The sequence below is a fragment of the Solenopsis invicta genome, chromosome 8, assembly GCF_016802725.1.
Source record: "Solenopsis invicta isolate M01_SB chromosome 8, UNIL_Sinv_3.0, whole genome shotgun sequence".
NCBI lineage: Eukaryota > Metazoa > Arthropoda > Insecta > Hymenoptera > Formicidae > Solenopsis > Solenopsis invicta.
The window spans coordinates 16,156,594-16,170,554 of NC_052671.1; the positions used below are offsets into that span (position 1 = coordinate 16,156,594).

The 13,961-nt window shown below is 30.9% G+C and overlaps 2 protein-coding genes across 3 annotated transcripts; one reads left to right on the forward strand and one right to left on the reverse strand.

Annotated features, from left to right (window-relative positions):
• The first annotated feature begins 2,867 nt into the window (after positions 1-2,867).
• On the forward strand, positions 2,868-5,164 carry LOC105204919 (60S ribosomal protein L35). The gene is made up of 4 exons (XM_039452879.1): positions 2,868-2,987; positions 3,396-3,554; positions 3,936-4,072; positions 4,866-5,164. The coding sequence occupies exons 1-4, from the start codon at positions 2,868-2,870 to the stop codon at positions 5,095-5,097; spliced, it is 648 nt and encodes a 215-aa protein (XP_039308813.1). The 3' UTR covers positions 5,098-5,164.
• A 70-nt stretch (positions 5,165-5,234) lies between these two features.
• Positions 5,235-13,187, reverse strand: LOC105204924 (golgin subfamily A member 2). Of its 2 annotated transcripts, none has more exons than XM_039452571.1 (13): positions 12,944-13,187; positions 12,531-12,623; positions 11,895-12,452; positions 10,469-10,664; positions 10,207-10,372; positions 9,947-10,088; positions 9,685-9,864; positions 9,398-9,616; positions 9,111-9,296; positions 7,972-8,223; positions 7,161-7,491; positions 5,797-6,003; positions 5,235-5,633 (listed from the first exon to the last, which is right to left on the reverse strand). In XM_039452571.1, the coding sequence occupies exons 1-13, from the start codon at positions 12,986-12,988 to the stop codon at positions 5,440-5,442; spliced, it is 2,769 nt and encodes a 922-aa protein (XP_039308505.1). In that variant the 5' UTR covers positions 12,989-13,187; the 3' UTR covers positions 5,235-5,439. The 2 variants fall into 2 exon arrangements, with proteins under 2 accessions (XP_039308505.1, XP_039308504.1); XM_039452570.1 differs by having other exon boundaries at positions 12,709-12,986.
• Between the last annotated feature and the right edge of the window lie 774 nt (positions 13,188-13,961).

Below are 13,961 nucleotides of genomic sequence, written 5' to 3' on the forward strand. Positions count from 1 at the left end.
TATATCGGAACGCAGCCTATATGTGACGTGAACTATAAATTTTCAGTACTGCCAGTAAAAACGGAACACAGCCTACATATACCAGTTCCGACACTCTACTTTTTTCGATGGGACAAATTTCCAATGCGCATGCGTCAGTTTATACCACAGAGGGCTGCGTTCAGATTCCTCACCCGGGTGCACCGTGATGTCGTTTTATCTTTGTTGTTTACCAAATGTTAAACAAGGATAGAATGATGTCTGGGTGCACCCTGGTGGGGAATCTGAACGCAGCCGAGAAGATGGCTGCTTTTATAACTGTATAACACATCGACATACAGAATGGACTGCTGATGACCGTGGTGGGGGTAGAAAGACACATAGAGTGAGAGGCAGACAATACGAAGAACGTTCGTTCTCTGTCTACTAAGTTTGATTGGTTGTTGTGGCCCCAGCAACCAATCAGACTTAGTAGACAGAGAACGAACGTTTTTCGTATTGTCTGCCTCTCACTCTATGTGTCTTTCTACCCCCACCACGGTCATCAGCAGTCCATTCTGTATGTCGATGGTATAACATAAACAAATTCAAAAAACTTCGATTACAGTCAAAAGCACAAGAATAAAGAAAATAACATCAATTAAACAAAACGTGTTATATAAATTATTATAAATTATTATAATTAAAAATTAATAGAAATATTTAACTTTAAAATTTTTGTTAAAGATAATTAAATAAAACAGTAATAAATTAATTTATTGTATGCTAATAAGACAAAATAATCTTTAATGTTATTTAAAAATTATGTATCTTAACAATAATATAATAATTTGATATAATTTGAAACAGTTAATCATTTTATCCTTGTTGTTTACTAATGTTGAACAAGGATGAAATAATTTGCACTGTTACACTGGGTAAATTTGTTTTTTGTGGAACATACATAATTCATCTATAGCTCATAAAGCATTTAAATGTAAGCGCGTGTACAATTCTCAATATGGCTACGATCACGTGATCTTGTCACCCGCTACATCAAAGATGCCGACGCTCAGGCCGGTGGGTGTTTACGATAACTAATCGGATCTCGGATTGGATTGAACAATAGGTCTGTTCGTGTTGCTGTCCTTTTTGAATTAATTTCTTCGTCGTCTCTCTCTTTCTCACGGTCGAATATATATTTATCTCATCTCGAGTGCAAAAATTTTTGGGGATTTCAAGCAACTCGAACAAACCTAATGGTACTCAACGTAGGTATAGAAAATTTCCCTAGGCTAATCGGATTGACGATTGTTGTCTCAAATGTAATCCGATTGATAACGAAAGCGTGGAGACCGAGAAGCATGCTTGAAAAGTCTCTTTATTTTTTTAAATAATAACACAAAAAATCAAAGATAAAGTTAAAAAGAATGATTTGAATTTAGATTTATTGTAATTTTTTTGTCTAAACACTGGATTTCGTTTAAATTTCTGTTTGTAAAAATTAATTAATCTATTCTAAAGTTTGTGGTTATATCGGAAACAAATCAAAATTAATAAAACAATTATTAATTATTAGGTACATATTAAAGCATATAATATTTCAAGCATATCATATAGAATTCCTGTTTATTATAAACTCAGTAAAAATAACTTTGAAATTATTCAACTACATTATACATTAATCAATATTAATTTATATGTTAAAAATCAATAATGTTTCTAAAAATGTTCTTTTTATTCTTTTCCAGATCGTAAATAAACTTCAACTCCAAGAATAAATAAAAATTACTGGAAAATGGATTGACATGAAAAGGGCATTATTGAACATTATCAATTTGTGCTAACTTAAAATTTGTAAAATCTGCTATTCTTTGTTAGTTGTTCATTAGAGAGTAATAATATAAGAACGGAATATACATAAATAAAATTAAAATAATTGTATGCATATATGATGCGTATATTACATTTTTATATTATTACTCTCTAATAAACAACTAATAAAGAAAAGTAGATTTTACAAATTTTAAGTTAGCACAAATTGATATTGTTCAATAATGCCCTCTTCATATAAATCCATTTTCCAGTAATTTTTATTTATTCATGGAATTGAAGTTTATTTACGATCTGGAAAAGAATAAAAAGAACATTTTTAGAAACATTATTGATTTTTAACATATAAATTAATATTGATTAACGTATAATGTAGTTGAATAATTTCAAAGTTATGTTTACTAAGTTTATAATAAACAGGAATTCTATATGATATGCTTGAAATATTATATGCTTTAATATGTACCTAATAATTAATAATTGTTTTATTAATTTTGATTTGTTTCCGATATAACCACAAACTTTAGAATAGATTAATTAATTTTTACAAACAGAAATTTAAACGAAATCCAGTGTTTAGACAAAAAAAATTACAATAAATCTAAATTCAAATCATTTTTTTTAACTTAATCTTTGATTTTTTGTGTTATTATTTAAAAAAATAAAGAGACTTACTTTTCAAGCATGCTTCTCGGTCTCCACGCTTTCGTCATCAATCGGATTACATTTGAGACAGCAATCGTCAATCCGATTAGCCTAGGGAAATTTTCTATACCTACGTTGTAGAGTCCTATATAAAGAGAGAAGCGACATTGATGTCCGAAGCTCTGATTGGTAATCTGATTGATACTTGATTGGCTAAGCGAGCAGCCATATTGTGAACACAGCTGTTGCAGAATGATACGAATGGTGTTTGATGACGTTAGAGCGGTCCCAAAATGGCGATGGAGGACTCAATTGAATACTGAAGGTTGTGGTGGGGGTTCGATGTCACTTCTCTCTTTATATAGGACTCTACTGCCTCGTGCCCACAGGACACAGGACGCGGCAAGGCTTGCCGCGCGGCGGAAGTTGGCATGGTAGCCAATCATGAAGTTGAACTCGACCCAACTTTTGCCGCGAGGCGGAAATTACATCCAGGCGAACGAGACGTTGATTGGCTATCGAAATATTCCTCAGCCAACTTCTGCCGCGCGGTAAGCCTTGCCGCGTCCTGTGGGCACGAGGCATATGGTTCAATGCACACAGGACGCGTCAACGCGTTACGAGTGGCGAGGTAGCCAATCATTTTAAGCTTTTATGACAAGAAATAAGAAAGCGAAAGAATGATTGGCTATTCGCCACGCGTAACGCGTTGACGCGTGTTGTGTGCATTGAGCATACTACGTTGAGTACCATTAGGTTTGTTCGAGTTGCTTGAAATCCCCAAAAATTTTTGCATTCGAGATGAGATAAATATATATTCGATCGTAAGAAAGAGAGAGACGACAAAGAAATTAATTCAAAAAGGGCAGCAACACGAACAGGCCTATTGTTCAATCCAATCCGAGATCCGATTAGTTATCGTAAACACCCCCAGAATACAAATTTTCCACCAAATGTGATATTCTAGTGACATCTGTGAAATATCGTATGCGATATTTGTCGAGAATAGACCCCCAGAATATACGTTGGTCATAGTGCTTTATCAGTTTTGCCATTCCTCTTCTATTCTTCTTCCTCTGCTTTTCTTTTCCTTGTTGAAATATAGCCGCTTCAAGATGGTTAGTGTATACGTGAAATTATAATCCAAGTTTATTTAGTACATCAACAATTTTAATATTCTAATTATGTGATAAAAGCTATGTCATTACTATAAGCTAATTAATGGATTATGAAAGTTCCGAATTTGAGGGTCACAAGACAGATTTATATCACATAACCTCTTTGAATTGAATACCGATAGCGTCAAAATTGTTATGAACTAGAAATTTATAATATAGAAATAAAAGAAAACTCTGTTGCACGTATTCTTATTGTGTCTCGGCAAAAATAAAATTAATATTAAATCAAAGTCATAAAGAGGATACTTGGTTGCTCGAATTTTATGTTGAATAATATACACGCACGTGAATGTATTTAATACATATACTAAATTATTTTAGGCGAAAGTAAAGTGTTCTGAGTTAAGAACCAAAGATAAACGAGAGCTGATGAAGCAACTTGAACAGCTCAAGACAGAATTGACCACCTTGCGAGTGGCCAAGGTAACTGGAGGAGCTGCATCCAAGTTGTCTAAAATGTAAGTCTGCTATTCATATAATTCATTATAAGGACTTTTCCAACAAATATAGATGACAGTGTAAGGGTGGAAGTACAGATTTTTCTATAATGCATGTCGCCTAAAAAATAAGTTTATTAATTAGAGTCCTTTATTATTATCCTAGGAAGGGAAGTAATGAATTTTGAGTGATTTTCTAAGATAATTATCTTGTACATTAACCAAGAGTCTGTACTCTTGCCCTAATAACACAATCCAATACAATGTGTTCCAACTGTGACAATGTTACACTGCTCAACATTGTAAAAAACTAAGTATGAGCATGTAAAATGTAGCTGTTTTTTTAGCTAGGATATATTAATGTTGTGTACTACTGTGTATCAGAAATGTATGTATAGTAAATCAAAAATTAAGTTTAGAGCTCTAATTATGTTCAGGTCCAACAAAAACCTTATACAGTGGAACACAGTCTAACATTTAGTATGTCCTAGCTGAAGAAGCAATGTTTCTTTATGGCACTTTGAATTATAATGTAAATGATTTCTAAAGTTATATAAAGTATTGAATATGCATCTGTCTATCTCTTTCATGTATTAAAAATGTTTTAAGTATTTTGAAGTATGTGAAATAAGTTTGTGCTTTAAAAATAATTAATTAAAGTTAAAAATTAATATATTTAAAATAAACCAAGTTAAAAATTATTAACTTTTTTACTTTATTATAACTTTTTATTTTTTAATTAAATTAGTTACTATCCAATTCTGTGATTTTACCAACATATATTCTATGAATTTTTAATTTTGTTATTTTCCAGTCGTGTTGTGAGAAAGGCTATCGCGCGAGTGTATATCATTATGCACCAGAAACAAAAGGGAAATCTGCGCCTTCTTTATAAGAACAAAAAGTACAAGCCTCTTGACTTGAGGCCCAAGAAAACAAGGGCTCTACGTCGTGTTCTCACCCCCTACCAAGCCAGCAGGAAAACGTTGAAAGAAATACGCAAACGCTCTGCGTTTCCACTGAGAAAGTATGCTTTGAAAGCATAGAGTATTGTACATTTTTCATGCTATTCAAAATAAAAATTTCATTAAAATATCAAGTGTTTATTCGTGATAGAGTGTTATGATCATTCACAACTACCCAGCCTTTTAACTAATAGGTGTGAGAAAAAACAAAAATTTTATTTGAGAAATTATTCAAGGCACTGTATATTTATAAAGCAACTTTCCTTGGATAAAAATCTTAGTCCACACTTTTACAGAAATAGATACAGAGGTTTAAAAAAGTCTAAGAACTCTATATACAAATATTACTATTTTCTATATAACTAATTTATCTTATAAATATAATTTATTTTTAACAAAGATTAAACAATTTATCATTCGTGATTACACAGTGATGAGCCTTCCAGAGCACCATGGGCATGGATGAAAGTTAGGTTCTATAATACATGTATCTCTACAGTCTTTGATTTCTGTAAGAAGATCAAGAATATTTGATGCAGTTTTGTCTTCTATTAATGGTATTTCCGCATTTTTCTGGGTTTCATTTTCCGAGAGCGTGGGAGTGTCGGCATTTATATCTAAAAAATTTGCATATTTGTGTTTGTATATATAAATGTATCACATTTTACTTTTTTCTTCATTCTTATTAATATAATCAAAGCAATTTATATAATTAAACATTTATTTAAAAATTATCAGAATAATATTTAATAAAAATAATAAATACAAGTGAATTTTTACCTTTATGACAATCCATACAGGTTTCTGTGGGACTTGTTAGTGTTTCGGGGTGTTTTTTAAGCAACTCGGTAACTAATACTTTTAATTTATGCAATTGTTCCTGTTGCTGATTACGTTGCTCCACTAATTGACGGAAAGTTTGCTCTCTTTCCTTCCATCTATCTCCTAAAATAGCTCGTTGCTTTTGATATAAAGTAATGTATTCTCCTGTAAAAATGTATCGTATGTCAATATACATGTTAGAATCTACAATTTATTAATTGCAGTTAAAAAGAAATTTTATGAAGAATTTACGTAAGTATGAGTGTGCATGTGTACGCGCATACACTATATATATATATATATATATATATATATATATAGTAAAAAATACAGGATTAAAACAAAAACTTACATTATATTAAATTTATAAACACATTTAAATAACAAAAACGGATATACCAGTTAAAAGCAAATCTTAGTGCTCAATGGTTCTTTTTTAAGTAAATTTACAAACATTTACAAAATTCCTCAAACTGCACGCCGCATACTTGTCGGATTTAAGGCTCCTGAGTACTCGCCGCGGCCATATTGAAGTCGTGACGTCAGAAGCGAGAAATTGCGTGAAATGACACGTAATTTTGTCCGACATGCCATTTGTAAATAATGCCAATTTGGATAAAACAGACTAATCAGATGGCTTTAAAACACTTCTAAATATCGGTCACGACTATCCTTTTTTCGCCTAGCAGTCAATAAATAGTCGTAAAAAGCACGTAAAGTGACGTCTATTCAGACAGGAAAACACACGGATAGCTATTAAAAGGAGTGAAAAATGTACTTTTATGTATAAAATTCAAAGAAACTTTACTCGCGGTCCATTTTTACGAATTTGGTAAATACGAGACAAGTCATGTTTTTACAATGAAACACATAATAACAAAATGACATGCACGATAACATTTCATCGTCATTCTGTCACGTTTCACGTGTATTAGTTCTAATTTTGTCCGCGACGAAATGTCGCTACCGTCAACGCGGAGTTCTCGGCTGAGGAGTCAGGAGCCTTAAAACATAGTTTTTAAGAAAAATCCAGAAATGTAATATCACAAAAAAACTGCTAATCTAATAATTTTGATGCTTACAAGCATCTCTACTATCTTCTCCGTATCCTGAAAATTAAAGAATTTATTGCGAAAAATATCTCTGCTAGGGTAACTCTGGTATAACCGTTCTCGTTATTTAAATGTAATTGATACACTTCCCGTCATATCAAGATACAGTTTATATTAAAATTTATAAAATAAAAATTAATATATAAAACTAATTACAATATTTGCAAAAATTAGAAAGAAGTTTATATAATCAAAAACAGTATAATTTACCTATAGTTTCTGTTTCACCTTGAAGCTGAAGAACAAGATGTTCCAATTTCTGTTTCTCATCAGTTAATTCGGCAACCTTTTCCATCGTTTCCTTAAACCTTTTTTCTAATTGTGCAATAGGTCCAAAATTGTCTGAACTATTTCTATCTTCTGGCAGTGGTAAGTTTTGCGTTGTTACAATATCATTACAATTTTGCTCATTATTTGTTATAGACTGGTCTCCATTATTAAGGTTTACAGCTTCTCCGAATAAATGTGTCTCTCCTTGTGTTTTATTCTCCAGTTTTTTCGCGAGATCTTCATTTTCTTTTTTTAAATTTTCTATATATACCTGTAATATATATATATATATATATATATATATATATATATATATATATATATATATATATATTATAATTACTAAATAAAGTTATGTTATTAAAACTACAGATTATATTCTTACACATCCAGACTCTCAAAATTTAATAATTGGAAAATAGACTAATGAGAGTCAGAGCACGTAAAAGTGTGGAATCACAAATAGTAATATTAAATCATTTATTCATTTCTAAATTACAAATGAACGAACGTTTCGACTCGCTTTAGAGTCATTTTCAAGGTAAAAAATAAAAAATTTTAGCCGTCAAAAGTGAGTCAAAACGTTCGTTCGTTTGTAATTTAGAAATGAATAAATGATTTAATAGTAACACTTGTGATTGCGCACTTTTACTTGCGCTGGCTCTCATTAGTCTATTTTCCAATTATTAATTGTGTTTTGATAAAATAAATTAATTAAAATTATTAAATTACTAGTCATTTAGAAATTTACCAAAGCATTTTGTAATTCTTGTTGCAGTGTGTGAGCATGGTGAGACTGTGCTTGATAATGTTGTATTTGATCTGCAATTTGTGCATTTTGCAATTTTTCTTTCTCTAATTCTACTAATAATGTTTCCTTTTCCCTTAATTTTTCTTTGAGATTATCCGTTTCCATCTCAACAGTATTCAATCTTGCATTTAATTTTCGACCAATATTTCGTTCAGCTTGGAGCTGTTCGGTCAAATCCAACTTAGTATTACTCTAAAAAGAAAATAATTACTTTTTTTAAAAAACAATAAATTTTCAAAAATAAAAACATCAAGGACTTTTATGTTTAAAATAATTTGAAACAGAACAATGAGCTTTTCGAAGTCATGCACGGTTATTAGTGCACTAATTTAAACATTTTAACTTGTATATTTCACAAAAAGCTAAAGTTACATGCTCCGACTTTAGGAAAAAAAAAAAAAAAAAAAATATATATATATATATATGTATATGTATGTTTGTATTGTACATATGTTCTCATAGCGTTTTTCGCTGAGAAAACTAGTGCGCACTTGTACACTCGTTGCAGGTAATTGGGCATTTTCGTTGGCACCGTCATCGCGCGAACTGAAACGTCCAATTGCCAGCAGTGAGTGCACACCCAGTGCGCACTAGTTTCGCCAGTAAAAAACGCTATAAGCCGTTTGTTTTCTGTTCCTGAACTCCCTGAGTTAGTGTGCACTTAAAATGGATATATATTTTAAAATTAGTGAAAGCAAGAAGGAACGTTCCAGTGCAGTCTAGTGCAGAAATAGGAAACAAGCCTAAGGTTCCAGCTCACTTTCGAGCCATCTTCAGACCACTTACTTCAAACAAAAAATCTTTCAATAAATGTGATCCTAATTTGACAACATGGCATGGAATAATAATTAAGATACCTCAACCACATTTATGTAACTTTAGTTTTTGTAATATATAAGTTAAAATATTTATATTAGCGCATTGATAATCGCGTATGGCTCCCACAAGCCCATTTTATTCTGTTTCAAATTATTTTAAATAAATTTTTACAAAAATACAAATACTGTAACATGCATATTTAAAAAAAAAAAAATATAATAACATTAGATCGATATATACTGTGTCGCATTATTACTCACAAGAGTAACAAAAGCATTTTCCATTTCAGTTAGTTGTTCCTTTAACTGTTGATTTTGTGAAACAGCTCTGGATGCACCAAGTTTTTCGCTTTCAAGAGCCTGTACTAATTTTGCTGCATCAGTTCCATCATCTTTTGTATTCCGTAATTCTTGTATTTCCATTATTAACATTTCAATTTTTGCATCCTAAAAGTGTGTTATTTTGTTACAAAAACTCATTTTTGTTTCTAATTGTCATATAACGCAATACTTTCTAAATTGTTATTTTCTTTATACATATTTTTTACCCTGTCGGATAACGCGATTTGAAGTCTTTCCTGTTGTGTAGTCAGATGTTCCTCAATGTTTCTTAAGTTAGCAATTTCATCATTGTGATCTTGCAATGAAAGTATAGCTTCGTTTTTCTCTTTTTCGTGTTGCAATTGCTGTTCCAAATCCGATAAACGTTGTATATAACTTTTCTCTCTGTTTTCTAAATCACTAATTATTTTCTTTCCGCTTTCAATCTGCAATTATTCAATATATAAAATAATCTATCTTTATAAATGGATTATATATAAACATTTCTATGTACCTCATTAAGCAATTTTGCCTGCTGTGCATCTAATTGTCTAACATAATTTTGATACTGTTTACTGGCTTCGTCTTTTTCATTATTCACCAACTTCAAAGTTTCTCTCATTTGAGCCAATTGTTGCTCTAATATCGTTACAGTTTGATGCTGGGATTCTAACGTTTGCGATGTATCAGTTAGCTACAATCAATTAGAGTTAGGTTTTGGATAAAACATATAACTGTAATTCTCAGTAATAATAGTTTTGTATACAGAAAATTACCTGTTGTATCCTTAATTCATTTAAGGAAAGTAAGGCTGCTTTCTCTTGGAATTCCTGTTGCAGTGTAATAAATTCGGTGTTCTTTAAATTTAGCTTCTGTTTTAATTCTGATGTTTCCAATTCCAAATCCTCTTTTTCTTTTCTACAGATAAAACATGTAAACTTTAATTATTTTGCATAATACATATTTAAAGCCACACATTCAAATTAAATAATCAATTTCAATGTAAAAGCATATTTAATATCTATATGTATAATACCTGAGTTCATAATATTTCTTCTCAAGCTCATCATAGACTTGTTGCACTTGCTGAGCGTTTTTCTGGGTGTCAGTAGAATTACTTCTCATTTGAACCAAATCTTTTTCAAGCTCATTAATACGAAGCTGGCTGTGTTTCAATTTTCCATTCATCTCTTCTATTTCTTCTAAATAGTAGAGATTTAATTGTAATAACATTTTCTGATATCAAAATAAATTTTGCCCATTCAGAGATTTTATAAATGCAAATTATAAGTATTAACCTGAATTTTGTTTTGCAGTCCTCTGACTCTGTGTTAAAGCTGCAGTAAGCTCTGCCTTTTCCGCTATTAAAATACCAGTGGTTTGCGCGTGGACCTGTAACTGCTCCTTCAGAGGATTTATCTCGCGAACGAGTTTGGCATCAAACTCAGAATCCTTTGTGGCTAAAATTCCTTCCAATTCGGCCACTCTGCTATGCTATTTTATTTTCACATATAAGAACGAAATTAGACGTAATTCATATAGATACATATGGAGAATCTTCTTTCAAAATTTATCTCTTAAAATTATGGTAGAACAATATAAACACCAAAAAATCTTACTATAACTTTAGTGAAATTTAATAGAGAAGGTGGTCATCCATTTACATTTTATACAATAACTTTGTTAATATTTAATATTTTAAATTGAAAATTCAATGATTATACTTATTGAACTTTTTCAATAAATTCTAGATTCAAAATTAATGTACAAAATGTAGTGACACTACATAACTCAAAGAGAAATAAGTGGTAGTATAATCCACTATAAGAATAAATTAAAAAAATTGTTTTTTATTGAAAAAATAATGTTATGTTATAAAATTATATATTTATTCAAAGTAAAGGAAAATTGCAGAATATGTGCAAATGTACGAGTATGTACATAAGTCTTTTGCATATAGACTGCAACACTAAAAATCTATCTATAATACATATAACGTAAATTATAGGTTAGCAGTAACACTACAATTAATTTATCGAATTCCGATAAGAAAACTTTGAAAAAGAGGTCATATTTGGCTTGTTAACTCAGTAAAGGCCCATATTAGCAAAATTCCATGTTGTTTAATTTTGGATAACTTGGAATATATACAGCTGAATAAAATGTTAAATAACAAAAAAAATATTTAAATGTACATAAATTCACATAATAATACACTCAAGTTTAAGAAGAATGAAGTATATGTAATTAAATGTTAAAATGTACCATGAAAAAGTTTTAAAATGCTTGGAAGTAAAAATGTTTTGTAACAAATGTTCATTATTATGTATAGGCATATTAGCACGACTACATAAGGTAGGCTACTAAATAAATGATTCCATAAACAATTGCTAGAATTCATCATTTAATAATTGAAATAATACAAGTGGCCGTAATACCTACATGACTCACTTTTGTGGGTCATACTTACTCTTTATAATTTTAATAAAATTTAATACAATATTACTGAATGTAATAAAATAGTATAAATTTACAATGAAGAATTTTTATAAAATTTACTATAATTTTATTCAAATTAAGTAAAATTTTATTAAATTTGAATAATTGTAGTAAATCTTATAAAAATTGTACCAAAATACTTCAATGTATATGTTGTTCTACTCTGAGATTTTAAGGGTAAATTCTAAAAAAAAACTCAATCTTCATAGTACATAATATACTTACATAACGACTAACTTGAACATGTAAGTCACTTACAAGTTGCTTTTGTTCCTCAAGACATGAACTTAAAAATTGATTGCGGCATTTCAGATCAAGATCAAACAAACTTGGTGGTTCGTTCTGATCTGTATTGTCAGTAAGAGCATGAGCAACTTCTGAGGCCATTTCTAGCAAATATTCTTTCTGCACTGTCGATGGTCCATTAGACACAGCAACATTTAAGTTATATCTTTCATCTCCCAGAGATTGTTGAAAATCTGGTTGAAGACTCAAATGCATGACATCTTTATTATCACTTTCATGTAATGCAGTACTTTCCGTGTAATTCTCTAATACAGGTAAGCTTTTCTCTGCTATCTCATTATTATCCATTGTTTTAATTTCGATTGTATTTTGAAAGTTACTAGCACCATGAAAATTATTTATTATATTTTCTTCTTTCTGTATAACATCCATATTGTTTATATGTTTCCCATATTGTTTCTCCATATACTTTACTTCATTCTGATCCTTTTGATTATAGAATTCATCCACCTTTTCAATTTGGCAATTTGTTTGGCACTATTAAAATATTATGTTAATATTATACATTCGAAAGTATGAAATATACAAATTTCTCCATTATTATCAAATAATTACCTGTGATACAGATTCATCTGTTACATTTGAGTCCTGCTGTTTATTCAAAGCCCCTTGCACTTGTAACTGTTTTTGCAATTTGAATTCCTTCAGCTGTAACAACAATCACATAAAGTTACAACTTACTCAAATTTTATTAATAACTGAAATTTTACTGAGTCAAAAATTTAATACAAACGTTTTTAGTAAAATATTTTAACATTGTATTCCAATAGTTTGTAACATTTAAAGAATTAACATCATCACTTCGTAATGTCATTATTTTAATTATATGGATAAGGAGCATTTCGCAGCAAAACTGCATTGTGTTGCTGCGCATTATTTAATCCATACGACATATGATAATTATACGGAACGCGTGACGTGACAGCTGCGAAAGCAGTTGTCAACGATGATCCCAAATACGGGATTACCTTCTTCTTAGCAGCTAACAGCTTCTCTGTCTTACTTAGATTCATCGTGCGACAGCTATTGTTGCGGGGTGCTCGTCAAGGATCACGTTGTGTACAAAATCTTTAGAAACACCTTACATTGTCAAAAATAATGGCAGAGTATTACACGACAACGACGACGTCGCCTAAGGAGGGTTATGTCATGTCTACGTGTATTGCATGTATCACGTATCGGCGAAAGTCTGCGCGATATCGTATCGCGCAGCGCAGACTTTCCTTCCTTGATTGGCTAGAGCAAACTTTCTAGTGTTCTTTTGCAAACAGTGATTAGGGTGCCGTCACATGGGGCGTAACTTGCATAGCGTAATTTGCGTATTCTAGGGGTCTATCATGGCTATGTTCCGATATTAACTGCCAGTACTGAAAATGTATAGTATATGTGACGTGAACTATAAATTTTCAGTACTACCAGTAAAAACGGAACACAGCCCATGCAACATTTCCCCTACGGCGAAAACGTGAAAAGTGAAAAGTTTCACGTGAACTGCACGATCATGTATGAAATTAATTTACTTTAAAATTTGCACACATAAAAAACTAATTAAAATTAATTTTAAAAAACAATGTTTGAATTAAATTACAATGTAATTTTGAGTATTAGATTACTACATAATAAAATAGTTGTTACAATATATGGATCATTAAAAATAAATGTAATATATATTATATTTGTAAATTAAAGCCTGCCGCAGACGATACGTTTTTTCTTACTGGATTTCTAACTGGATTTTCTTACTTGCTACCGTACGGGCAATGGTACTGGCAGTGCTACTGGCCGTGGCTTCACACGGTGCGAGTTTTCGTACGGGCTGAGCAACTGAAATTTGTTTCATAGAAGCGGCACGCTTAAATATGGATGAGATAGATGAGATGGATGAAATTATTGCAACAGTTGTACATTGTCGTAAAATTGCTATTGCATTATTTTTAATTATTGAAAAATTGCGACAACAAAATAAATATCGCCGAGGTTTATGGA